The sequence below is a fragment of the Nanorana parkeri genome, unplaced genomic scaffold (assembly GCF_000935625.1).
Source record: "Nanorana parkeri isolate BGI_ZX_2015 unplaced genomic scaffold, ASM93562v1 scaffold1195, whole genome shotgun sequence".
In the NCBI taxonomy this organism is placed as follows: Eukaryota; Metazoa; Chordata; class Amphibia; order Anura; family Dicroglossidae; genus Nanorana; species Nanorana parkeri.
The window spans coordinates 16,644-43,029 of NW_017307463.1; the positions used below are offsets into that span (position 1 = coordinate 16,644).

General features: G+C 41.2%; 1 protein-coding gene across 1 annotated transcript in view; it reads left to right on the plus strand.

Annotated features, from left to right (window-relative positions):
- The first annotated feature begins 8,762 nt into the window (after positions 1-8,762).
- The window catches only part of ABCC4 (ATP binding cassette subfamily C member 4), a 211,660-nt gene continuing 194,036 nt past the window's right edge, over positions 8,763-26,386 (plus strand). The window contains exons 1-5 of the mRNA XM_018568481.1: positions 8,763-8,851; positions 9,589-9,672; positions 13,250-13,360; positions 18,444-18,564; positions 24,928-25,149. Coding sequence (XP_018423983.1) covers positions 8,763-8,851; positions 9,589-9,672; positions 13,250-13,360; positions 18,444-18,564; positions 24,928-25,149 — 627 coding nt within the window. The remainder of the gene's footprint in view (positions 8,852-9,588; positions 9,673-13,249; positions 13,361-18,443; positions 18,565-24,927; positions 25,150-26,386) is intronic.

Below are 26,386 nucleotides of genomic sequence, written 5' to 3' on the forward strand. Positions count from 1 at the left end.
ACTCTCGGACTGTGAAGAACAAGATTCTCTGGTCTGATGAAACCAAGATTGAACTGTTTGGCCTAATTTCTAAACGTTATGTCTGGAGGAAAGCAGGAACCGCTCATCACCTGCCCAATATATCCCAACAGTGAAGCATGGTGGTGGCAGCATCATGCTGTGGGGGGATTTTTCAACAGCAAGGACTGGGAGACTGGTCAGGTTTGTCACGGCTCTCTGCCGTGACAGGGGAGGGGCTGGATTCCCCCCTCCCTGCACCGATCCGCCAGCGCTGACTGGCGGAACGGACGGGGGAGGGGGCGGGTACAGCTGGCTCTGCCTCTAGATAGGCAGAGCCAGCTGTCACTCACACAGCTGGGTGGATCTCGACATTGATGTCATGATCCGCTCCAGGCGTCTCAGTACAGCTCGCGGTATACTGCGCTTAGGGTAACAAGAGGATGCTAGTTTGTGTCGTCCCGTTACCCTAAGGAGAACTATGGGGAAAAGCCATGACCCCATAGTTCTCCTTTTAATGGAAACCTGTTCCACAGCGCTCAGGGCCTCTGACTGGGCTGAAGGTTCACCGTCCAACATGACAACAAACCTAAGCACACAGCCAAGACAACACAGGAGTGGCTTAGGGACAACTCTGTGAATGTCCTAGAGTGGCCCAGCCAGACTTGAACCCTATTGCACATCTCTGGAGAGACCTGAAAATGGCTGTCTGCCGGCAGTCCCCATCCAACCTGACTGAGCTTGAGAGGATTTGCAAAGAAGAATGGGAGGAAATCCCCCAAACCAGGTATGCAAAGCTTGTCGCGTCATACCCAAAAAGACTCGAGGCTGTAATTGCTGCCAATGGTGCTTCAACAAAGTACTGAATAAGGGGTCTGAATACTTAAGTACATGTGATATTTCATTTTTTTCTTTTTAATAAATTCAGACATTTCTAAAATTCTGTTTTCACTTTGTCATTATTGCATACTGAGTGTAGATTAATGAGGAAAAAAAAGAGAATTTAAGCAAGAGAATTTAAGCAAGTGTAGTATTAGGCTGCAACATAACAAAATTGAAAAAAGTGACGGGGGTCGGAATACTTTCTGAATGCACTATACATAATGGCTTGTACATTAAAGGGTCAGAACTAAATAGTTTGGTTAATCCACTAGTTAGATTTAGAAATACCTTGGCAGTTTCATTCTGACAATGCATCACTCTGAGAGAGGAAATTACAGGTATTAGAAAATAGACAACCCCACTGAACATAGGAGGGAGCTCTGTGAAATTCAGCTGCAGTGAATTCTAGAGAATGCAGATTAAGGTAAATTGTGTGTTTTTTTTTGGCTTAAGCAGTTACAGTGTTTGCTGGATTGTATTAACAGTTCATTTATTGGATTTACATGCTGCCTGGAAATACTGTCAAAAAACTCCCAAATATTAATTGTGTTGCAGAGATAACACCCTTCAATATGTCTCATAGCTGTTGGAAAACTGTATTAATTAGTAATGCTTTAAATATATGTAAATATTTGAATGCCTATAGTCTGGCAACAGGTGCCCTTTAAGGGGTCCATTTACAAAGCAGATAATGTGACTTTTATAAATAGTTGCTGGTGGAGAATCAATTCCTCCCATTTAAAATACATGCACCCGGATGGTTCTGCATAGTACAATAAAATTAAATAAATAAATATAACCTAAATGTATGTAATTAAATGTAGTATAATGCTGGGTGTATACTGCAGCCAGTCAAATGAAAATGGGAGTTAGTGAAAGATTGTGTACATGCAAATGATAGCACTGTGCTGGCTATATTATGAACTGTTAGTCACTGGGTATGGCAAGGCCAGATTACAAAGCCAAGGTCAGACTAGGAGTCAATTATATCTAGTCAGACAGCCATATCACTAAGAGGTAATACACAGAAGCTGTTTACAGTTTGTACAGAACATTCCCTTCTACAAATACTGTCAATTACAAAAATATAAATGGAAAGGTCATATTAGTAAGAAGTGAAGAAAGGAGCTCCAGAATGCACTTTACCACTTGTTAGCATTTAATATGACATTTTACTGTATTATCACAAATTTTCACAATAATGCTGTTAAAGAAATGTAGTTGCTTCTATTGCTTTTATGCTCTTGACACAGGCAGAATGTAGTGAATACATCAGTTTTCATTAAAACATAATAATTAGATAGAATGTGAAGTCAGTATGTTACAGTAAAGCTGTCAGTCCTTTTGACATTTTAAGGCCCTGGTTACACTTTCGAATGGGGCTGATCACAAGTCTTACCAATTCCTCCATGAGACAATCTCATGCAGGCGAGAGGCGCTGTACAATACAATGGCAGCTGCTTTTGTGTGCGATTGTCAACAGGTAATAGTAGCATTTGTGATTACATTAGAAAGGCCTGCGGACAGTTCTGGGTAGTGGCAGCTGCTATTGTACGGAATCTCCTGTCTGCAGTAGTTTGCATGAGTCTCATGGAGGAATTTTTAAGTGTGAGTGGGACCTTAAAGTAAACGTTCTACCTAGGAGCACACATTATTTGTACCTCTCTTAAACCGATTTTTACTATAGAGCATTGACTTATCTGTCAAGCTAACTCCTACTTTACCCCTGTGATCCACTAAACGGGATCGGTAGTTGGTAAGTTAGCAGGGTGTAGTAAGGGAAATTAGGCATATGCTAATAAAGGCACACTATTATCAGAAGCTGCACAGAAGAGGGTGTTCTGACTAAGGGCCCGTTTACACATGCTGTGACCTGCATTTTATCACACTGGTTCAATGCATATCACTGCAAAGACAGAAAACAATTGTTTTAAATGTGTCCCACTCCCATTCACACTACAACGCACAGTGCTAGAGCTGCCACAACACACTAGCCCGTCCGCTAAAGCACAATGTTTTAGCGGATGGGCTAGTGTAAATGGGTCCTGCGAAAGGTAATAGCGGACATTTACTTCTAAAAGTTTGAGGGCTCATTCACACTACACTATAGCTGTGACTGGTGTTTTTCAGCAACTGAAGAATGCCAGTCACTGCAGGACATATAGAAAACCATGGTTTTCTAGTGCTACGTTAAAGCTACAACTCAGGTTTGATCTGCAGTGCACTGAGGAAAATGCAGCACAGTATGCCATGCTGCTGTGTGGGGGACCAGAATGGGTTTACAGTTTGTACACTCCAAATACATTTGGAAAACCAAGAAAAAAAAAGTGAACAGTGCCTTGCATTGTAATAATGTAAGGCGACATGGCTCACCTTTTAGCGGACACTAGCATTTTACCTTGCCGGTAGTATGAACCTGCCCAAAAATTACCAGAAGGGTTCACTTTTAGAGTGAAATTTTCAATTACAAAAATAGGTGTAGCTGCTTAAAAAAATATTGCTTTTGCATTATATTCGCAGCAAAGTCTAGACGTTTTAAGTGTTTGTATTACTGACTCTCAAGGGAAAGGGATAGAACAATTACTTGCACTCAGTCCCAGATGTTATTTCCTCTTCAGGGAAAGATCTTCTGCTCAAACAATGGGACAGCATGCAGATACTTACTGTTGGAAACATTGCCAATGGAGTTTGGAAAGTTTTTTTTTTTTTTTGTTCTTTAATAATCTAAAATTTAGAAATTGCATTTATCTGCCATGGAAACATACTATGTTATTCTCCAGTTTTATTTATCATCGGTTTTATTTCTTAACACACTTTTTTTTAAAGTTTTAACAACTATAAGCTAAATGAAGGAAGATTGCTGTGGGCAAGTATGAGGATTTTTTCTACTGCTATAGGCTTAGTTCATCAGGTTGTAAGATGGCATGCCCTATGCTTAAATGCAAACTATAACCATTGTGTGTCATTTTGGAATTGGGTTTTCCTGCAGCAGGAATCCCTATTCTGGTATTTACATGCGGCAGCTGCCACCCATTCAAGTTAATGAACAGGTGAAAGCCACTGCATGTAAATGCCTGCACACCACATGTAATGGTGTGTGATATGATTACATAGTTCATCACTAAGGCTCCACTCACACATAGCGTTTGCGGTTCCCGCACGGTTTTCTGTGCGGAAGACCGCGTGGGACAAAAACGCTAATATTTTCTAATCCGCACGGATGCCGCTTGTTTGCGTGCGGATTCCGCCGGATTATCGCGCATGGACTATTTCGGGGGCCACGCAGTTTTGTACCGTGCGGCCCCTACAATGGTCTGAATGATGCACATTGAAGTGCATTGAATATCCTGTGTAATGCGCTCGGACAGCCTCTCAGGTGTGAATGGAGTCTAAGGCTGAGTGGTGGATGGTTCCAGTGCTACAGCCCGTTGGAGCTACTGTCACTCAGCATGCAGCCCGCTGTGCTCTCCACCTGATTGGGAGGGCACAGGCCACTTGCTGGGCACCGAGGCTTTATGTGACATTGTGTAGAGCTAGGATAAAGGGCCAAGTAACCCCAAGACACTGAGAGAAAAATGGTTAGAATGCTATAAAATACACATCTGTATAGGTGAGAGTTTATACATACATCTTATTCTTTCCAAGGCCTAACAATATTATTTTGTTTAAAAAAGATATCATATTCTTACAATTATAGTTGCTCTAACTTTTTTTTTTTTAGTTTTAATTAGAAGCACAAATTTAAACACAAACATTAGTATAGAGGTTAGGAAAGTAAAATTACAGGAAACTAGATTTATCAAAAGCTCCTTTCATCCCAGAATGTTAGTAAGCTTTCCAACAAGCCGCTATTTTGTTCCAAATCCAAATTAGCAATCCACAGGCCCAATGAGGGTAATATATTTTATGACTGTGAGTAACATAAGCTGTGTTCACATAGAAAGTTAGTTTTTTATTTCTCTTGCTGAATTCTTAGTCTAGTTTGTGGGTAAGTCAATTTTCTTATTAGATTCATTTCATTGAGTTTGTTCAAACTAAGAATATATACATACCAGATGCTGCATTTCTGAATTCGGGGTGTATACCTACTTACTTGGAAGAGCTTTGTATCACTTATAATTTTTCACCCAACTCCTAGCGCTTCCTCCCTAATGCTTTTTAGCTGTGATTCCTATCCTGTAAAGCAATTTATACTTACCTAAGTCCGCTGTCCAGGTCCCGTTCCAACGCTGTTTCTGGGTGCAAGAGACTGGTATAACAACACTGCAGATGTGCCCGTGCCAGTCATCCTCTTCACTCCCTTTTGGCTGGTGTCACTGCTGAGGTTCCTCTTCTGGATCCTGAGAGGACTTCTTCACTGGAGAGCCAAAAGGAAGTGTCCATTTCACGCAGGCAGTTGCGTGAACCTGAAGATGTGATTCTGCGTTTAGGTGAATAAAAAGGGCTTTTATGGGTTTGATTTTCTATGCCAGCAATTAGTTGGAGGGAGGTGTGGGAGTAAAGAAAAAGCTCAGCATTCAAATGAAAGTTCAAGGATTATACAAAAGGAGAAGTAACATTGCAATGATGCAGCAGAAAGATAAACCAGAAACAGTTCACCTTTCACTGCTTTCATTTACATGTTTCATAAAGTTGGCTTTAAACATTCTCGTGTCATTAGAACAGACTTCAGCCTGCACAATGTAGCAGTATGTCCTGGGGATCTGTGAGCATTTACGTTTTCTAGCCAGTATTGTGTAACATAAAATAGCCCAAATTTTCAGGAAAAGCAGCAGGCGCACTGTTCCATCAAAATGTTTGTAAATGTTCAACTTCTGGGAACAAGGCAAGTCATATCCTTATTTACAAGATGTATCATCCTGTTTAACTCCAAATAAAGAACTGGGGAGCTAATTTGCAATTTTAAGGGGATATATAGTACACTTTTCCATAGTTATAATGATGATGGAATGACTTATGAAAACAGTTGGAGTGCTTGAGGGAAAATTGTTATACATAAAAATATTTAATAAATGTAAGGAGCAATGCAGCCTCCTGGCAGTCTGATATGTTGCAGAGAACAGGGAAGTGATAGGAATAACAAAACCAGAATGTCTTTATTCACATGCACTCGGAACTTCTGTGAAATGTCCGTTCACATATGAATATTTTTTACGTACATACTGTATGTGCTCAGATAGAGGAGCCAGACGGATGAAACAATCACTGCAGTGTCTTGCAATGCTGCATTTTTCTGTGTCAGAAGAATTGGTGTATTATTCAGCTTGATCTGGGATCCATTGATCCAAAACAAGCAGTTAATAATTGATTAATAAATATTGCAATAGAGACGATATTCAACACTTCTGATCTGTTCATCTGAAAATATCAATATCAGTCAGAAATCTAAAATACCTACCAAAAATGATCATTTAATCCCTTCCTGACTGATGACGGGATTATCCCGTCATGATCGTTCAGTTTGTTAACGACCGGTGACGGGATAATCCCATCATGCGGTGCAATGAGCGCTGATCATGAAGGGACCAGCGCTCATTGAGTTACTGCCATTGATGGGGTCCGAGGCTGGCCCCTTTACATCAGATTAGAGAGTTACAGTCTTGTGATCACAGAGATAGCTGATCGCTGTGATCGCAGAGCTGTGACAGTCACAGAGCCGGCAGCAACTCACTGGGGGGAATTTATCAAAGCAATTGCGACAGTTTTAGCCTCTTGGATCATTTTTTTTATGGGCAAATCTATCTTTTAACAAGTGTCCCAGAGCTTGCAATACTTTTCCAACTGCACCTGTTTTGACCAGAGCTTGCACTACTTTTTCAATTTCATGTTTTTTGCACCTGTTTTCATCTGCGTTTGTCCTGTGGATGTCTGAAACTGGAGCATCACCTAACAAAACAATCACAACATAAGAAGTCCCCATGACCACTTCTTCAAGAAACAACAGTTAAGCTTTTTGCCTGGAGTTACAAGTCTTCTTTACTGGAGTTTATTAAACCTTCTTATGAACACCATTACCCTAGCATCATAAATCTGACGCAAAGTGCATCAAATATATTCCGTGCAAGTTCAAACACTCGCAATAGCTATGATAAATTCCCCCCACTGTGTTTTGAATCTGCGAGCCTGCTGTGTTTTACAAAAGTGATACAAAGTATCTCTAAGAAGAATATTGTATTCTACTCAGAGATACGATGTATCAAAGCCCCTTTAAATAAATGAATAAAAAAAACCCTAAGTGCTCCCTAGTTTAAAAAATAAACTTTAAAAATAAAAAGTTTTTAAAAAAATTTAAAAAAAGGAAAGACGTTTTAAAAAAAAAAAGTTTAATAAAAAAAATTATAAGAAAATATATTGCCGAGGAGGCTATTAAAGATAGGAGACCATACCACATTCTTAAATTAAATTGTTCTACACTAAAATTGCATTTCGCTTCTTGTATTTTGTGACCTATAACGCCCAAATAATTTGAAATCCCAGACATGATATACCCTATAAATCAGAACAAATAGAAGGATTTATTATGAATTACTTTTTGTTAGCTACCCTAATTATGTACACATTATTATTGCAAAAACTGAAACATTTTTTTTAAATTTTATATAAAAAATAAGAATTCATATATGCATATGTCGCATCAAATTAAAGCTAATTTTTTCCTTTAAAAACCCCCCCGTATATAATATGTGTAGGTGCAATGCATGAGGAAGATGGGAAAATATGGTTAAACAAACACATAGCAAAAATGGCAAAATTGCTCCAGTCTCCAGGAACGAAAACATTTTTTAAAGCTGTGTCACTAAGGGGTTAATCAAGCTAAATTATGATCGGGTCTCCAGGCACGCAGGCAAATATTCCTTTCATCAAAAAAAAAATTCCACCATGGCCAAATGACTTGGCAGTATCTAAATTGATTAAGAGCTCACTAAATCGACCAAATGGAGGGTCTTTGGTTTGTGATTTTATACAGTTTGATCAGTTAGTCATTTTGGATGATCAATTGAATGTATTGATTCAATGTTATGAATTAATCAAATATGTTTGTGGCCGCCATTCAGTTTATCATACACTTTCTACCTGATCTACCAACATCTATCTAGTGCAAGGACCTGCCTGACTGGATACAAATTGATTGCATAGTTTAGCTATGTCCTAATATTACATTTACAATTAATTTTTGTAGACCTAAAGATTGTACAGTCAGATTATTAGGCCTGGTTCACACCTGGGCGTTTTACAGCGTGTTCCCACACGCTTATGACTGCGCATCACATTAAGGGCCTGTGTAAATAGGGCTTTTTTTTTTTGCTTCAAGTTTTGCGTTCTCAAAAAAAGTCTATGAGAATGCATAACCTACATGAAACTGGTCAAATGAAAGTTAGAAAGAAGCCATCTGCAGAAAATGCACCTGCCAAAGCATGTCAACACAGGTCCTTAAAAGAGAACTATGGGGTAAGTGTTTTTCCCCATAGTTCTCTTTAGGGTCACGGGAGGACATATACTAACCTCCTCCCGTGACCCAAAGCTCAGTATGTAGTGAGCTATTGCCAGCGATATACTGAGAGATCCGCAGCCGAGACGGATCCCAACAATATTGTCGAGATCCACCAGCTGCGTGAGTGACAGCTGGCTCTGCCTATCTAGAGGCAGAGCCAGCTGTGCCCGCCCCCTCCCCCATTTGTTCCTCCACTGACAGTCACCACTCATGCAGGGAGACGATCGGGAAGTGAGCGGATCGGTGCATGTTTCTGCTCACTTTCTGATCAATAGAGCCGACCCGTGACAGCTTCTTTGTCAGCGGTCGGCTCTAATTACAGTATGAGGATGAGTGGAAATCACACCTCATAGTTCTCCTTTAAGCTCTAATAGAGTGGCGCTGGAGGAGTATGCCTGACTCTGACAGAACAGTTAAGATTGGCATTGATACTAGCCCGTCTGCATTTTTTCACACCGTACATCACACCCACGTTGTGGTGTGAGAGGGGTACATAAAGAAAAATTGTTGGTGACTGGCATTGATCAGTTGCTGAAAAACACAATTCACCACTAATGGTGTGAATGAGCTCTTACTGATCGTTTTGGGATTTGGTTTACTATATGTATTAGATACAGTGTAGAAAAGTTAGGACCACTCTCAGGGGATGTTCTCCTCATTTCTTGTTGTGACTAGTGCCTCCAAGGACAGTAAGGGCTCATGCTGCATTTTTTTGCAGTGCACTGGATCACACTAGCGGCCATGGAACTGTACACAGCACAGTATGCTGCTATGCAGAGATCTCAATGAAGTATACACTTTGTACACTCCCAATACAGTTTAAAGAAAATGTAAGCAGAGTAATATACTGAAATAGCGAATCACACCCCCACCTTTCCTGGACCTCGCTCAGCACACTAGCCCACAGTGTTTTAGCATGTGTACTAGTGTGAAGGGTAGACCTGAGTGACAGGAAATCTCTACAACAGTGAGCGCAGAGATAGGCGCTATGACAAATCTAACAATTGTTACTTTCACTTTTTTCATCCTTCCTTTCCACATTGGCGGGAATTTATTTTTTCTATTAGCTGACCACAAAAAAGCTAAGGAAAGGACATGTTCAAGCTGGCAGCATTGTTGTGTGTGCAAATAGTAACTTGGCACAAAATGACTTTCACACTTGGACATTGCCCATTTCTTTAGTAACTGTTTTTTAAGTGTTTTTAAAAATGTTTCAGGAAAATTGTGCTCACCCAGCGCTTTGGTAGAGAAGCTTGCAAGGCAGGACCCTTTCAAGAGATGATTGCTGGTTATATTGCTAGGTACTTATTGCCTAGTTTGAAAGAACACTTGTCAAAAGTGAAATACACAGCTTGCCATTACCTTCTACAAATGCTAGTAGCCAGGCTGTCATACTGTTTTTTCGACTCCAATACTTTCCAAAACAATGGCTCAGAACAAGTATGCAAAACAGGAGCTCTACCGTTACCCTAACTACCCATTTTGTAGTGTGTGCCAGGTCAGCGACTATTAAAGTTTTGAGGGCAGAGGATGTGTGACAGCCAGGCAACTTGTATTCTTGGAATTTGATTACCAGCAGACTTAAAGGAGAACTATGAGGAGAGTGCTTTTCACTCATCCTCATAGTTCTAGCCGACCTGTGACAATGACTGTCACAGGTAGGAGAGCATATACCAGTTTGGATGGGTCTAGGGTAATGTGCATTAAAAGCAGAGCATATACCAGTTTGGATGGTTCTAGAGTAATGTGCATTAAAGAGCGAGCATATACAGTTTGGATGGGTCAAGGGTAATGTGCATTAAAAGCAGAGCATCTGCCAGTTTGGATGGGTCTAGAGTAATGTGCATTAAAAGCAGAGCATCTACCAGTTTGGATGGGTTTACCCATAATGTGCATTAAAAAGCGAGCATATACCAGTCTAGGTAGGTCTACAGATAATGTTCATTAAAAGGAGAACATACAGCAGTTTGGATGGATCTAGAGTAATGTGCATTAAAAGGAGAACATATACCAGTTTAGGTAGGTCTACAGATAATGTGCATTAAAAGGAGAACATACAGCAGTTTGGATGGGTCTAGAGTAATGTGCATTAAAAGGAGAACATACACTAGTTTGGATGGGCCTAGAGTAATGTTCATTAAAAGGAGAACATACAGCAGTTTGGATGGATCTAGAGTAATGTGCATTAAAATGAGAGCATAAACCAGTTTGGACAGGTTTACCCATAATGTGCATTAAAAGGTGAGCATATACCAGTTTTTGATGGGTCTACCCATAATGTGCATTATATGTAGAGCATATACCAGTTTGGAGGGGACTAGGGTAATATGCATTAAAAGGAGAACAAATGCCAGTTTAGATGAGTCTAGAACAGCGTTTCGCAGCCTTTTTCAGTCACAGCACTCTTTAAAAGTGGGCAAAATATCAAGGCACTAAAGTCTAAACAGTAAAAAAAAGAATGGTAAATCTAAAAAAAATGATGTGTAATTCCTGCCTTTAATCTATACAGGCCATTTATCCCAGATAGGGGTCTGGTATGGATTTTAAGGCTTGACCCCATGCAAAAAACAAATACAAAATGACATCATAGCTCCCCCTTTCACATGAGGCCCCTTCCTATCAGGAGCCCCCTTCCCATTTAAAGCCCCCCTCTTCATATCAGGAAATTATTTCACATCAGGAACCCCCCTTCACATCAGAGTCCTCAGTTTTCCACATAACATCAGAGTCCTACCTTAAAATCTTCACCACAGAGCAGCTATGGCAGAAAGTGGGAGGTGGAGCAGGACTGGATGGAAGAAGCATTCTGGCCTCTTCTGAATGTGTGGGGGAAACCTGTATGGTACTAGTGCCTACTTCTATGGTTCTAGTGCCTGGCTCGCCTGCACCATCGAAATGCATGACACTGTGCAAAAATGTAAAGGCACCCCAGACAAGGCTAGGAGGCACCCTGGTTGAGAAAGGCTGGTCTAGAGTAATGTCCATTAAAAGTAGAGCATATGGATAATGTGCACTAAAGTGAGAGCTTACAGTATATCTGTTTGGTTACCGCCTGTAAGGAAATGCAACAGGAGCAAGTCTATGGTCTGCCCATTCCAGCATACCTTCTGTCATCAGTAGATATAAACAAGCCATTTTGTTTGCCCTGTGAATGTTTCGAGCCAGAGGTGAATGGCCTCGGTAAAACACCTACGTTGTCAGTAAAAGAAGAAAGCCTGGCTCTCTATTTACTGAGAATGGTGCCAAGGCTGGTGTGGATTAGTTGTTGACCTCAAATTACACTTTCTGTTGAGTTGTGCCAGGCAGTTATTACAAGAACTCAAAGGGCTCATACTTACAGGCTTGCTTAAAAAAAAAAAAAAAAAAAAAAAAAAAAAAGCTGCTCAATGCAAATATAGCTTAAACCGGTTTTAAGCATTATTTAAAATGCTTTTTGATAGCAACGCCTGGGCCAGGCAAAGCCAAGGACTGGGGATATACTAGGATTCACAGATAGTAAAAAAAAAACAACCAAAAAAACGCTTTGTGTGCATTTTCAGGGTGTTTATTTATCATTCGTATTGTCTTGCATCAAGTGTCGGCGCAGCCAAGAGCCCAGAAAATTTACTGCAGATGTTTTGAACGCCGCATAGCTATGCTGGTGCTCTAATAAGCAATTTATGTCTACACAAATGTATTTGAACATCAGAAATATTGACACACGTGGTGTTTTACCTATGCCAAAGCTCAAAAAACAGTCAAATATGCATGTGATACCCACGAGTATGAGCCCTTACTCTGTAATCTTGTAGGAAGGGAATACATACATTCTGGCAGTATGCTAACAGATCTGGCTACTGGAACCAAACACACTATAGCCAAATATGTTATACATTTTATCTATAGGCACATGTGACATTTCAGGCTGTTTTATGCCTAATACAAACTTCATCTTCGCGTGGTCGGTTTTTTTCATCTAATGTTTGGGGCTAATTTACTAAAGGCAAATAGGTTGTTCACTTTGCAAGGGGATTTTCCCTTTGCTTAGTGAATGTGGCAAACATTCCTTTTGTAAAGAATACCCAATCATGTGTGGGGGGAAAAAAAAATAAAACAGTGTTTTTGCTTGCACATGATTGGATGATGGATGTCAGTCGAGCTTCACCTTATTCACTGAACTAAGGAACAATTTCCTTGCAAAACTGCAACTTCCCCTGCAAAGTGAGCAACCTTTTTGATTGTAAAAATTCAACCCCTATCGAGTAACTGCTGATGAAGCTTTAAGCAGCTGTGAAGATGGTTTCTCTGTGGGCATCTTTGCATCAGTTTTGGTATGAAGCAAACATTCTTATGTGATGTAATCCTTTATTGCCACATGTGGTTTAAATTTTGTAGTAACTTTAAAGAAGTAGTCCAGACACAAATTTTAATAACCCTGGGGGCTACCCCAGGGTTAACTGCTCGTTCTTGCCAAAGGGGAAAAAAAAAAAAAGTGTCTCTCCCTCCACTGCAGCGGTCTAAGGACCCTGAGACATCACATCCATTACACTGTGTATTGGACATGAGGATGTGGAGGGACATACTGTTACTGCAGTGGAGGAGGAGAGAGGCTGGCTCCGAATTTTCTTTTTGACCTTGGTAAAACGATCAGTTAACCCTTGCAGTGTGGGGGGAGTCCCACTGCAAGAGTTAATACAATTTGTGCCAGACGTTCTTCTTTAAAATGAGTTATAGGACATATCTAGCAATCATTTTTAAATATTTTCTGTTTTATAGTAGTGAGTGCCTCTTAAAAACACCTAGGATACGTATTTGATATGTATGTATGCCACTTGTATACTATATGCATATTATATAGCAAACATAATAATAAATATTTTTTTACATTTTTCTTTAAAGCTGGTTGAATTCTTTATTTCTTATTGGTCACAAACGGAAGCTTGAAGAAGATGACATGTATAAAGTGCTGCCAGAAGACAGCTCAGAGAGGCTTGGAGAAGAGCTCCAGCGGTAAGAGGCTTCTTGTCTTCTATAACAGAATGTTGAAGCTTAGTCTGTCTTTATCATTTATATAAGAACAAAAGCAAAAAAATGGCAGAACAGTTTGACCACAATAACTATAATGGGTTGTCATTCATGCACTATTCCTGTCTTGGCCGGGAATAAAAACATTTTAAAATGTGCTGCATTTTGAACTGGTTGAAGTAGGTTAGATTAACTAGTCAATGTATAGCTGTTATTAAAGCTGTACTCCGGGACATGCAAATAAAACCGTAATGTGTATTATCACTTATGTGAATCTTGGCAAGCTTTGTGTATTTCTCCAGATCCAGGGTGAAACTTTGCCTCTTCCTGTAACAAAGACCAGTCACTTCTGCTATCTCTTTGTGGGCTAGGTGACTGGTCTCATCTCCACCCCCTCCTGTAGTTTTCTGTAGGCAGCCTGTAGTGGGTGGGGTCTGCTGGGACCCTCCCAGAGCTCTACACTCTGTACAGGCTACATGCAGAACAGTAATGATCTCACTGCTACTTTTAGAAGGTTATAATCGGGTTTCCAAAGGCATTTGGCGCACATAAAGTAGATTTAGATACTTTGTGGCTGTTGAGGAATATATGCAAGTGGAAATTTCTGTGCCTGGAGTTCAGCATTAAATATTTAGCTTTTATATATCGACACATAATTATATTAGATTTGTCATACTTTCACAGCACTGAAAACTAAAAAAAATGGCCTGGTAATGAAGTTAGTATAACATGCCTGTACTGAAGTGGTTAATGATAATGTAATTATCATTTAATCATATATCTAAGTAGCACCGCTACAATCATGGTGTAGCAGATAATACATCGAACGCAGGTAACACAGCTTCCCCCATGTACAAATATTTTTACAAATTATACAGTACATAAAAACAATACTTCCAAAATATCAACATATCATCCTAATACAGTATCTTTTCCATAGTCACTTTAAAAACACTGAAAAGACAACATTTCCTTCAACATTGTAATAGGAATACATACTAGAGTTGCTTTTGCTAATGTAATCAAAGTTTACTTGAAAACAATCCTTTTATATAGTGAATGCTGCCTTCTTTTTCAACTTCTTGGATTCCTAGTGTGCTTTGCATCTCTTTCTCTGCTGCTTGATGTGATGTAATCTCGATTTCTCCAGACTACATATCCCATCATGGATTGCTTCCAGCAAGCAATGATGATGGTACATTGTGGGAAGTTCACATGTTATGTTGTAGTTCAGACTTTGTTAGAGTGGTAACACAAGAAAGTGCATATTTACAGGGCTGAGTGAATTGTCAGTGCATTGAGGCAGTACATTCTATGGGCATCGTCAATAGGTACATTTACAAACTTCTAGATCAATATGGCTATAGGAGTAGGATAGAACCTACGGAAATGCAATATACAAATACATATTTATTCTTAGTTTTTGCCCACAGATACCCTTAAAGGAGAACTATGAGGCGAGTGATTTTCACTCAGCCTCATAGTTGTAGCCAACCTGTGACAATGAATCTGTCACAGGTCGGCTCAGTAGATCGGGAAGTAAGCGAACACATAGCATCGCTCGCTCACTTCTCGATCTATCCCTGCAGAGAACCGTGACTGTCACTCACGGCTCCCTGCAGGGATTCCCCCTCTCCGCTCCGATCCTCCAGCACTGACTGGCGGAACGGACGGGGAGGGGGCGGGCACAGCTGGCTCTGCCTCTAGATAGGCAGAGCCAGCTGTCAATCCCGCAGCTGGGTGGATCTCGACAGTAATGTCGGGATCCGTCCCGGCTGCGGCGTCTCAGTATACTGCGAGCTGTAGCTCGTGGTATACTGAGCTTAGGGTGACGGGAGGACGCTAGTTTGTGTCCTCCCGTTACCCTTAGGAGAACTATGGGGAAAAACACTGACCCCCATAGTTCTCCTTTTAAGGCAATATCCATTAAGCAAAAGCAGCCATTCAGAACTTTACTGTAGTACACTGAAATCCTATTGGTTGCTCAGGACTCCTCATTGTTTCCATCATTATTACTGTTTGCTGGGTGAATAAACCACCATATCTCAGTATAATCTTGGAAAGAAGCCGGACTGCTGTCTGCTAGTTCTATTAAATCAAGGGCTGGCTGTCACAGAGCTTATACACTTCCTCTTGTACTTGTTGACAAGTCTGGAGTCATGATATGCGGTTAGACTGCTATCACAGGAGCACATTTCCTTCATTAGGAAACTCAGGAAAAGATTATTTGTATATACAGTACTTCAGAGTTGAAGGATTTGTGTGTCATAAAGCAGCCTCCATTTTTAAGAAATGTGCTGCTTCTGAAATTCTGGTCTTTTAAAGGAAACCTTTCCTGACAGAAGCGTGTAGGCTGCCATTGCCACTTCCCATTGTGCAAATGCCAGGTGTCTGTCATGCTCATTCTTTTTAATTTCTTTTACAAATATTCAAATAAAGCTGGCCATACACCAGTAGAATTTTGTTCGACCAAAAAAAAAAATCAATGAAGCAGGATGGAATTTTTATCGAATTAACAAATTTACCCTTGCAGTGGGGCTACTGCAAGGGTTAGGTGATCATTTTGGTCTACGGGTGAAAAATAAAGCAGATATACTCACCTGATCCTCAGTCCTGTGGCAGTGACCACTTTCCTCTCTCCTCCGCCGCTCCGGCTGTGGTATGTCTCTTGGCATCCTCGTGTTCAATGGACTTGAATTAGATGTGATGATGTCACGGGTCCTTGGACCGATGAAGCGCGGGGCAGAGGAGGCTACGGGGACCAGTCTAGCAGCCAGTTAAGACCGAGGATCAGGTGAGTATATATTCTTTATTTTCGTCCCTAGACAAGAAGGAACACTTAACCCTTGCAGTGCAGGTGTAGCCCCACTGCAAAGGTTAAAGTGATATTAAACCCTCACATATTTTTAAATAATCAATGCTACAATATGTTTGTTACTGTTATCCATGCTTGCTTCAGACCCTAGGGCTGCTGTTGTTGTTTTTTTAAATCTTCAAAGTTAAGAATGCTGGGGGGAACTTCCGTTCTGCAAGTGCCGGCATCCTCCCTCTGTGTTCCATGGAGTCGCTCCCTGTGCACGCTCCTGTGTTAGGACTACAGAATTATGTAAGAATGCAGCCTGCCCAACGTGTACAGGACCGCTCTCGGCTGAGATCTCTCATTCACATTGAGTTTTTTTTTATCCAACAAGCTTTATGTCTTATGCAGTGGCGTAACAATCGCCATAGCCACCTAGGCGGCCGCTATGGGGCCCGGCCAGGCCATCCCTCTGGGTCGCTATGGCATGTAAGGGTGCTGGCTGTCACTGACACAGCTCAGCAGTGGCGTTTCCCCTCACAGCCGCTGCAGAGCTATGTCAGTGACAGCCAGCAGCTACGGCAGAAGTGGCCAGCATTCGCAGTGAAGGAGGAGGCGGGGCCCGCCTAAGAGCAAACCCGCCTCCTCTTACATCACTGGCCAGCAACCTAAGAGGTGGCGGGCCAGTCAATAGAAGAGGAGGCAGGGCCCGGGGACGGAAGAGGAGGCGGCGACCCGGCGACCACGGAGTCGGACAGCGCTGACAGGTAAGAGGTGTGCAGCCCATCTGAGACCCAGCAGAGCCCACTATAGAGAGTCTATGGTGGGCTCTGCAGGGTTACTCTCGGGTGGGCTGTTTTGTATATCAGGTGGGCTCTGCAAGTGGCATAACTAGGAATCACGGGGCCCCATACAAAACTTTGCTATGGGGCCCTGTGATTTCTAGTTACGCCCCTGGTCTTATGTATATGTAATAGCCATTGAAGCAGTGTAATGTTTATGATGGCTTCAGCCTTTTTTTTTTTTCACAAGCATTATGTTTAACGTGTATAGATTGTAGAGCAATATGCTTTTTTAAGAAGCATACACAAAACTTGTTAATATAAAAAGACTGCAGCAATGTAAACATTACATTGCTCCACAATCTGTACACATTAAGCATAATGCTTGTAAAAAAAAAAAAGACTGATGCCATCATAAACATTACATGGTTTATAGGCTATTGCATATACATAGGACATAAAGCTTGTTGGAAAAAAAACAAACAAAAAACCTTGATGTGAATGAGCCGTTCACAGCACCAGCACACTGGAGACGCTGCCAATCAAAACTAGGCAGTCCTGTAAATATCAGGCAGGCTGCATTCTTACATAATTCTGTAGTCCTAACACAGGAGCGTGCACAGGGAGCGACTCCATGGAACACAGGCAGAGGATGGAGGAGGATAGGAAACATATTGTAGCATTGATTTCATTAAAAATATATGAGGATTTAATATCACATTGCCTGTGTGGTCGAACTCGGGACTGGCAATTACCCAGAAGTGTCATGTATGCCTACATAACAAGGGGTACTAGGTTTTTTACTGCAGATCAGCCAGTGAGGCAATGTTGGCACATATAATCTCAGGCTGCGTAACTGGCACACTTATTGCACAATTTTGTTGGTAAATCTAAATGAGAAGCAGTGCAAGGATTGTAAAGTCTCAACTCACTTCTTTAGAGCCCAGCGACCAAGTTGCACTATTGTTCCTGTCACTGATGAGAACTCACTGCAGAGTTTAAGTGATAATCTTTATTGGCTGACTTAATTTAATTAAGATGCAAGCTAAGCCATCCCTTCTTCAGACATTCTAATACTTGAATAAGGGCCCAAAGTCATGAGAGCTTGAAACTTTAATGACTTAAGTTGGCCAATAAAAGGTATCAATTTAATTCCAAACCTGCATTTCTTGATGGCTCACACAGCACAAGACTCTACTGCTACTTCAGAGAAAATGCTCTCCCACCTCCATGAAGTGCTGCAAAATATCAGCAGTTGATAAGAGTTTAGAGAAAATATTCCAAAATGAAATGATATTTTTGAGTACTGTACATTTTATACATACAAACAGACTCTTCTTGGAGACTCTGAGGATATGGGAGACTCTGCCCAAATCTTCACTTCAGGATGTGATGGTCAGGTCCTTCTATCTGGCAAGTGAGAGGTGAGTGGCTGAAAAAGGGGGCTGGGCTGAATAGTACATTTTATACATGTCATTCCTTTTTAAAGGTACTGGGATGAAGAATTACAAAAAGCACAGAAGGAAGGCCGAGCCCCACGCTTAACCAAAGCAATTATACGTTGCCACTGGAAATCTTACTCCGTTTTAGGATTTTTTACTTTCATTGAGGTATGGCTTTATCAATGGCAAAGCTGCTGATGTTTTGATGAGTTCACATTCATGTTATTTTTACCTGATCTGCAGAAAATCGATTTTAACGTTATTTTATTGTTACCCCAGATTTTCTAGGAATGCCATGAATATTTTTAACTTGTTTACTGCCATAACTATTACAGCAAGGCGGTCAATGGCTGACAGCAAGCTCATGGCCATTAAAGCAGACATTAGCATCTTTTAAAATTTGACAGCCAGCTTTTTTCAAGTGTACAGCCACCTGATCATTTCAACATGCTGGCAAGTAGTTTGACCCCCTTACATATGGTCCACCTACCTATGTCCTCTAAGAAACCCAGGCCTGCTGGTCTGCTGGAGCAAGGATCAAGATGGAGAGCAGCAGGGGATTGGTAAAGTTCCACTTATTGATCTGTTCAGTGATAAACGTCCCAAGAAATATTCAGCCCTTAGCATTTCTGCATTCACACACTTCGTATCAGGGCGGAACGGGACAACTGAGCTGCAGCTCAGGAACGCTTTGTTCCCGATCTTCATGAGTTGGAAGCTGAGAAGTTTTCAGGGGTATAATAGACCCTTGAAACAATGCATAAAGAGTACCTGTGCTTTCAAATAGGGGCTTCTCAGCTTTCGTGTCACAGTAATAAAGTTAAAGCTAAACTCTATGAAAATATAAAAAAGACACAAATTAATGCATAAGATAAAATATATTTTTTGATGTATTATTGATTAGTAATCATTAATACATCAAACAATATATTTTTAAAAGCAGGCAGTGTAAGTACCAGTATTTGACCTGTTATCAGACTCTTGCAGTCCCTGTACAGCAGAGCTGGAATGTGAGCGATAGAGGCAGTAACAGGCTGGGTTGGGTCCAACATGACCTGGGCTCAAAGCAAGTAGGACATCAATCAGCAGATAAGAAGTACTTTTGGGGAAATCAGACATGAATTCATGACATCATTTCATGTTTTAATGAGATATTCATTTTTATCTTGTTTTTGTCTGGAGTTTTGCTGTAAAGCTAAACTATGAGATTTTAGTAAAAAAATAAAAATAAATACCATTGCAGTGCTCCTCCTGCACTGCCAGAGTTAACTGCTCATCTGGGGGTAGAGGAATAAGCTGTAATGGTAAACCTTCACCTCTCGCCGGCAGGTTTCTTTCACTCTCCTGCCTGATGCTCTGGGTTGTGAGCAGGCTCTCATCGTCCTTCACATACAATGCAGAACTATTGATCCTGCATTGAATGTACTAACACCAGAGTTTGACAGCTGGCGGGATTGTTTTAAGAGGAGATGAATATAGAACATTGTACAGCTTAATTCACTACCCCTAGACTTAACCAGCAGTTAATACTTGGAATGCATCAAAGTGGGTATTGTTAAAAAAACTTAGGGGGTTATTCACACAGCTGCCGAAGGCAGCTGAGTGAATAACCCGGCCGCAGTGAAGTGAGCCGAACAACGTTCGGATATTCACTATGGCTCAGTACGGCTGAAATCAGCCGTACTTCGGTCAGCCGAACATGCAGAGCAAGTGCAGAAGGACGTCGACTCAGCCAACATCTGGATTGGCTGAGCCAAAGCTTCGGCAGCTCACCCGCTGTCGTTCACCCCTATTCACGTAGGGATCGAACAGCAGTGAGTGAATAGCTGAATGCCGCCGAGCTGCATTCAGCTCGGCTATTCTGCTTGGTACCTGCGAGGTACCGAGCAGAATAGAAAATCAGGGAAAAGAGTGAAGAGAAAAAAAATGAAAAAAGGTTTAAAAAAAATTGCAAATCAATAAAGAGTTAAAAAAAGTTGAAAAATATTTTTTTAAATGTCAATTAATAATAAAAATAAAAAAGAAAGATTTAAAAAAAAAAAAAATTAAAACTAGCAGTGACAGCTAGCTCCGCCCAACTGTTTCCTAATGGACAGAACCAGCTAGAGTCTTCTAGCAGGCCGCGGCCAATGAATAACAACTGGGGGGAGCCGGCCGTGACATCACGGCCGGCTCCGCCCAGTTGTTATTGTTTAATGACCAATAACAACTGACCGGACAGCGTCCCCAGGTCATTTGGGTACGCTGATCTGTCAGTACAACTGGGCGGTGCCAGCCTTGAGATCACAGCTGGCTTCACCCAGCTGCCATTTGAGGGGCAAAAGGCCGGCCTTCGGCAGGCCACTCGCCCCGCTTCGGGTGTCACTTCGGCTCAGTCGAGCCGAAGCATATGCCTTCGGCTTGGATGAGCCGCTCGGCCGCCTGCGGCTGCTGTTTCGGGCTATAGTGATAAGCCTGTACAGCAGCCCTTTGGCCGCTGAAGCCCTTCAGTTCAGTCGAACCAAAGACAGCAGGAGGATCAGCCAAAGCTATGGCTGGATCCTTTGGCTCCTACTTGAATAACCCCCTTATAGTTTAGCTTTTAGTTAAAAAAAATGAAAATAAACTATATAAAAATACATTTAGCTCTAATGTGAAATGCTGTAAAGGTTTTTTTTTTTCTGGTGTTGGGTATCATAGTTTTTTGGTAATTGTGCACAGACTTTGAAACCTAGATTTACAGGGTTTAAAATTTAAAAAGTTTTGTCTTTTATATTTAATGTAAAATGTGCATATTATATTGCGTTTGTAGTAAAAACATGAATTTTGCTGAAAAAAATAGATGCTATGAACAGTTGCACGAATACTATGTGACATAAAATATTGAGTCTACCATCTTCGTATTCTGTAGATCCTGCACTTTCAGAAAAAAATATCGATTTGGGGGTCTTTAGTCAATGTCAAAGTCAAGCATGTATGTGAAAATGGGAAAGATGGTCCAGCAGTGAAAGGGTTTATTACAGGAATGATATGAGGACATATTACTAAAGAGAACTTGTCGCAAAGAAATGTGGGAGATGCCAATACTGAATTTTTTTCGAAGGCATATGCTTTGGTGCTGTTAACCTTTCCCTCACTATTCCCTCACAATTACTAATGAGTCATTGATCCAGTACCTACTATACACACACACACACACACACACACACATTTTTATATATATATAATTTGGTAAAAGCTATGAAACCAAGCATTCAGTGGCATCTCCCATGTATCTTTCCTTTTTTCAGAGGAAAAATTGGCAATGTCGTTAGGGAGTTTACCTTGTAAAACAATAGCCTATTCAGCTTAGAATCACATCCATGGAAGTGAAATAACAAAGACACTCTTTAAGCTCTGTTTTAATGAACATTTCCAAATTACTTCTAGAGTCTTTGTTTTTCTTGGTGAACCAGATTTAAATTTTTGGATCATTGCTGCAGTAAAATGTGGTTCAAGGTATAGCCTATAAAGATTTTGAGATACATTTTACAGGGGATTGTAGTGCATTTTCTGTAAGTAAATGTTCTCTGTTTTATTGTAAGGCTTTCTTAAAAGTAAGTTTTCTTACTAGGCCACCCGCTTTCTATTGATGATAATCTAGTGGTCTAAGAATACACCTGCTTGTGATACTGCAACATGCTCTTTGCTGCCTCTCACATACAAAAAAATGTTTTCACGGCCATACATTAGATTCCATCCAGCTTTAGAATTTTATATGTGATTGGTGATGCAGGAAGAAAAAACATAGCACAGGCTTTAGTAAGTACACTCCTACTCTTCTGCTTTCTCTGTAGGATGCTCTTTGGGGTGTGGATGCAGTGGATTACAGAGAATTGAATGAAAAAAAAAGTTTCCCTGCAATAAAAATAATCAATACAGTGCCTACAGTCAAAGTATTTACTCTTGGTGTTTTTCCTGTTTTAGTTTATCATTTCACAAAAATAGAGCAACATTTCAGGAACATGCGGGGTCCCTTTATCAGGCAGAGTGATTATAAGTCTTCCCAATGACACCAACAATGGTGCACTATTCATCCCACTGACACATATGATGGGGTACTATTCCACCCACTGTCACCATTGATGGGGCACTACAGGGCAGCCACACACATGGCCTTGTCTGCCGCCGGACCGGCCAGATGTGACGTCACGTCACTTCCGGCCAGTCCGACATCAGACGAGCAGCGTCGCTGATGGGGCCCTAGCTTGTCTCAAAGCCGCTGGAGCGGCAATGCTGGGGTCCTGTGCTGCTAGGGCCAGGCCTCCTCGCCCTTCACTGTCGGCCAATAGACATGTAAGGGACCCGGGCGGGCCCCCCAGGCTGCCCGGGCCCCTTACATGAGTATCGACTGTACCCCCCGATGGCTGCCCTGGGGCACAATTCCTCCCACTGACACCAACAACAGGGCATCATTTCCCCCGCTGAAGCCATCAATGGAGCTCTATTGCTCTCTCTACAACAGCAAACATTTCCCCAGCACACTCACCAGCCAGCATGAAAAAAGCATGTCTAACGGCTAAGGTTAAAAGCAGAGGTTTTAGATACACGTCTTCTGCAGAATATGTGAAAGCTGCACTGCCTCGTCAAGGCACCTCTATATAGTGCGGTCCTAACTCTAACCTATATGAGTCTCCATCTTGGAGCACATGCAGCAAAAGATAGAACTGGGTGCAGGTTTGTCAGGAGTCAGCCCAACCCCCTTAAAGGTACAGGGACACACAAGGGACCCCGCACATCACAATGGCAGCTGAGACCTCCCATGCGTCACTGCACTAAATTAGTCAAGCAAAACAAATGGCAAATGCACTCATCAACTCATAACCAGCTTTAAAGCAAGATGCACCCAATTCTATCTTTTGCTGCATGTGCTCCAAGATGGAGACTCTCATAGGTTAGAGTTAGGACCGCACTATATTGAGTTGATGAGTGCGTTTGCCATTTGTTTTGCTTGACTGATTTGGTGCGTTATTTCTCCTCCTAGTGACCACATGTGCTAGGTCATTTTTTACTCATACCACCAACCCTAGGTCATTTTTACTCCCACTGACCACCAATCCTTGGGCAGTTTACCCTTGACACCGGGCATTTTCTACTCTCACTTGCTACAGTCTGGCTCCTTAAAGTCTGAAGGACAGTTAACTGGGCCTTTGTTTTAGAAAGTTCGGGACCCCCTGTATTAGTCCGTAGTAATTGGTTCAATATTGTCTGTGGCGTCCAGTTGATCCAAAGACATACGGTACTTACCTGGAACAAATATGTAGATCAGCAGTTCTGACTTTTCATCTGATGTCACTAGTTGCACATTTGTTCTGGGTCAGTGACTCAGAAAATATTGAAGGCAGAGACAGACGGACAACAAACATGCTATGAAGGAGGTCATGGATGGCAGTCACCATATTTCTCTCAGCACAGGGTTCCTTCAAGTGGTCTGTTTTGTATTTCAGATGTTTTCTTTTATGATATTGCTGGTAAAGAAACAATTGGCTGCACTTCCTATATAACTCTTTGATGTTTTCTTAGAAATGTTGAAGCATATGACAAATGCATTAATTTTTTCTATATTTGGCTGGAGAACAGTTTTAAACATTCTAAGTGTTAACCTTGTACATTTTAATGACAAAATGAAGACCTGGGTAAGCGCAAGATTAAACAAGATTAGCGGTAGGAGAGATGAAAAGAGCGTTGGCTGCTAGGGGAACAGAGATTAGGTAAGCATTAGTCCTTTACACAGGTACCCTAGATCTAAATTAGTATTTAACCCTTGCAGTGTGGGGGCAGCCCCACTGCACGGGGGAGTTTTTTTTCCTCCTGGAGCAAGTCTTTAAAGCCACACTCCAGGCAAAATGATAATTTACACACTAGGCTGTTATTTGCAGAGGGCTGCTGCAAAGTATAAAAATCTTACCTTGCAGCATGCTACCTTGTGTCTTTAAGCACTAGTTAACATTGTGGGAAAAAAACACAAACAGGGGGTGCCTTTCCTGGTGCAGACAAATTTATTAAGATCAGGATCAAAGGTAGATAACAAACATACTTCTATTGGGTCCATGGACTTACTTTTTATATCACTATCATGCTGAATTTTGTGAGTATGTTTGTTATCTACCTTTGATCCTGATCTTAATAAATTTGTCTGCACCAGGAAAGGCGCCCCCTGTTTGTGTTTTTTTCCCTAGATTTTGCGGTCTCCCTGGCTGGTTTGGGGGCAGCATCCTGCAGACCTTTCTACACACGTGCTTTTTATTATTTATATATTTTTTAACAGACTTGTTTCTGATTACACTTGTGCTTATATTGGTCCATACTGGCGGAGTAGTCCTTTTTGGCGCTTTTTTGTGTTCATAACTGTACTAGTTAACATTGTGATAGATGTAACCCTGATTAGACTGTAGTATCATCCGTCTCATTTGATATGATTTGCTATGATAATTATTCTATTTTGTACTTTCTCAATCAGTTTGAATCAATACTAAAATATTTGGGACAAAATGTTTTCTTTTTTTCTCCTAGGAAAGTGTCAAAGTGATTCAGCCAATTTTCCTTGGTAATGTTGTGGGTTATATTGAAATGGACAATCCCAGTGATGCCGCCCTGGCTAATGCTTATATAAATGCTGCAGCCTTGTCTGTATGTACCTTGCTCTTGGCAGTCTTTCATCATATTTATTTCTATCATGTGCTTCGTGCTGGCATGAAACTCCGTGTGGCAATGTGTCATATGATCTATAAAAAGGTGAGGTGCCCTGCAGTGTGACCTTGTTTTATAGTGTATATTACTTTCTTTTATATCATTACATAATATAGGTCATGCTGTCATAGCAAACTCTTATTACTTTGTTTCTTGATATTTGGTAATTGTCTACTTGTTTTCTTCTATATATGGATGTTTTACTTATTCCTATGTTGGTTTTAGGGCCTGTTTGCATCACTTCCAGTGCGTTCCAGCAGCAAACCGTGCTGGAGCTCACTGGATCGCATACGGTGAAGGTGCGGGTGATTGCGATGCAGGGGGGGGCTTGGCTGCGGTGCAATTGACTTGAATGCACCTCCACGCCCTCACCCGCCCCAGAACGCACGGAGCTTTCACAGTATGCAATCCATTGCATTCCAGCATGCTTAGCTGCTGGAACGCACTGGAAGTGGTGTGAACAGGCCCTTGGTCATGTTGTTTTTTAAAGAGAGGATCCAGTCAAAATAGAAACTCTTCTTTTCAGCACACAAACTCTTTTTGTTTCTTTTTGCAACCAGCACTTCGTTCTGGAGATGTCCCTTTTTAACCTGTTTTAACCTAAGTATTTTTCAAAGGGGCTACAGTCCCACCTCTGGCCAGAGATAAGGACCTGCATGGTTTTCTACTATGCTTGTAGTTAGAAAAGTGTACAGTATATAAAGCCAACAGGTGTCAATAAAATGAAGAATGGGTAAACCTCTGTCATCTTTTTTATTGCTGTCTGAGAATCTGCCGAGAAGATTTACTCTCTCTATTTGTCCTAGTGACGATTGTGTCTGGTACAGAAAGTGATGGTAACTCCCAAATTTTTGAGTTGTCACTGGAGCAGGAGCTGAGGGGAATCTTCCAATATGGAAACCTCTTCTGATTACACCTATCTAAGTGTATGTATGATGGAATATCCCATTCCATCATACATTTACATACAGGTGAAACTCGAATAATTAGAATATCGTGCAAAAGTAATTGCAGTAAGTGCTGCAAAAGGGGCCCAAACCAAGTACTGAGTACTTATGCATGCTTGTACTTTTCAGAGGTCCGATATTGTTCAATGTACAATCCTTGTTTTATTGATTGCATGTAATAATCTACTTTTTTGAGGTTGTGGATTTGGGTTCTTGGGGTTTTCATGAGCTGTAAGCCATAATCATCACAATTATGACAAATCACGGCTTGAATTATCTTGCTTTGCATGTAATGAGTCTATCTCATATATTAGTTTCACCTTTTAAGTTGCATT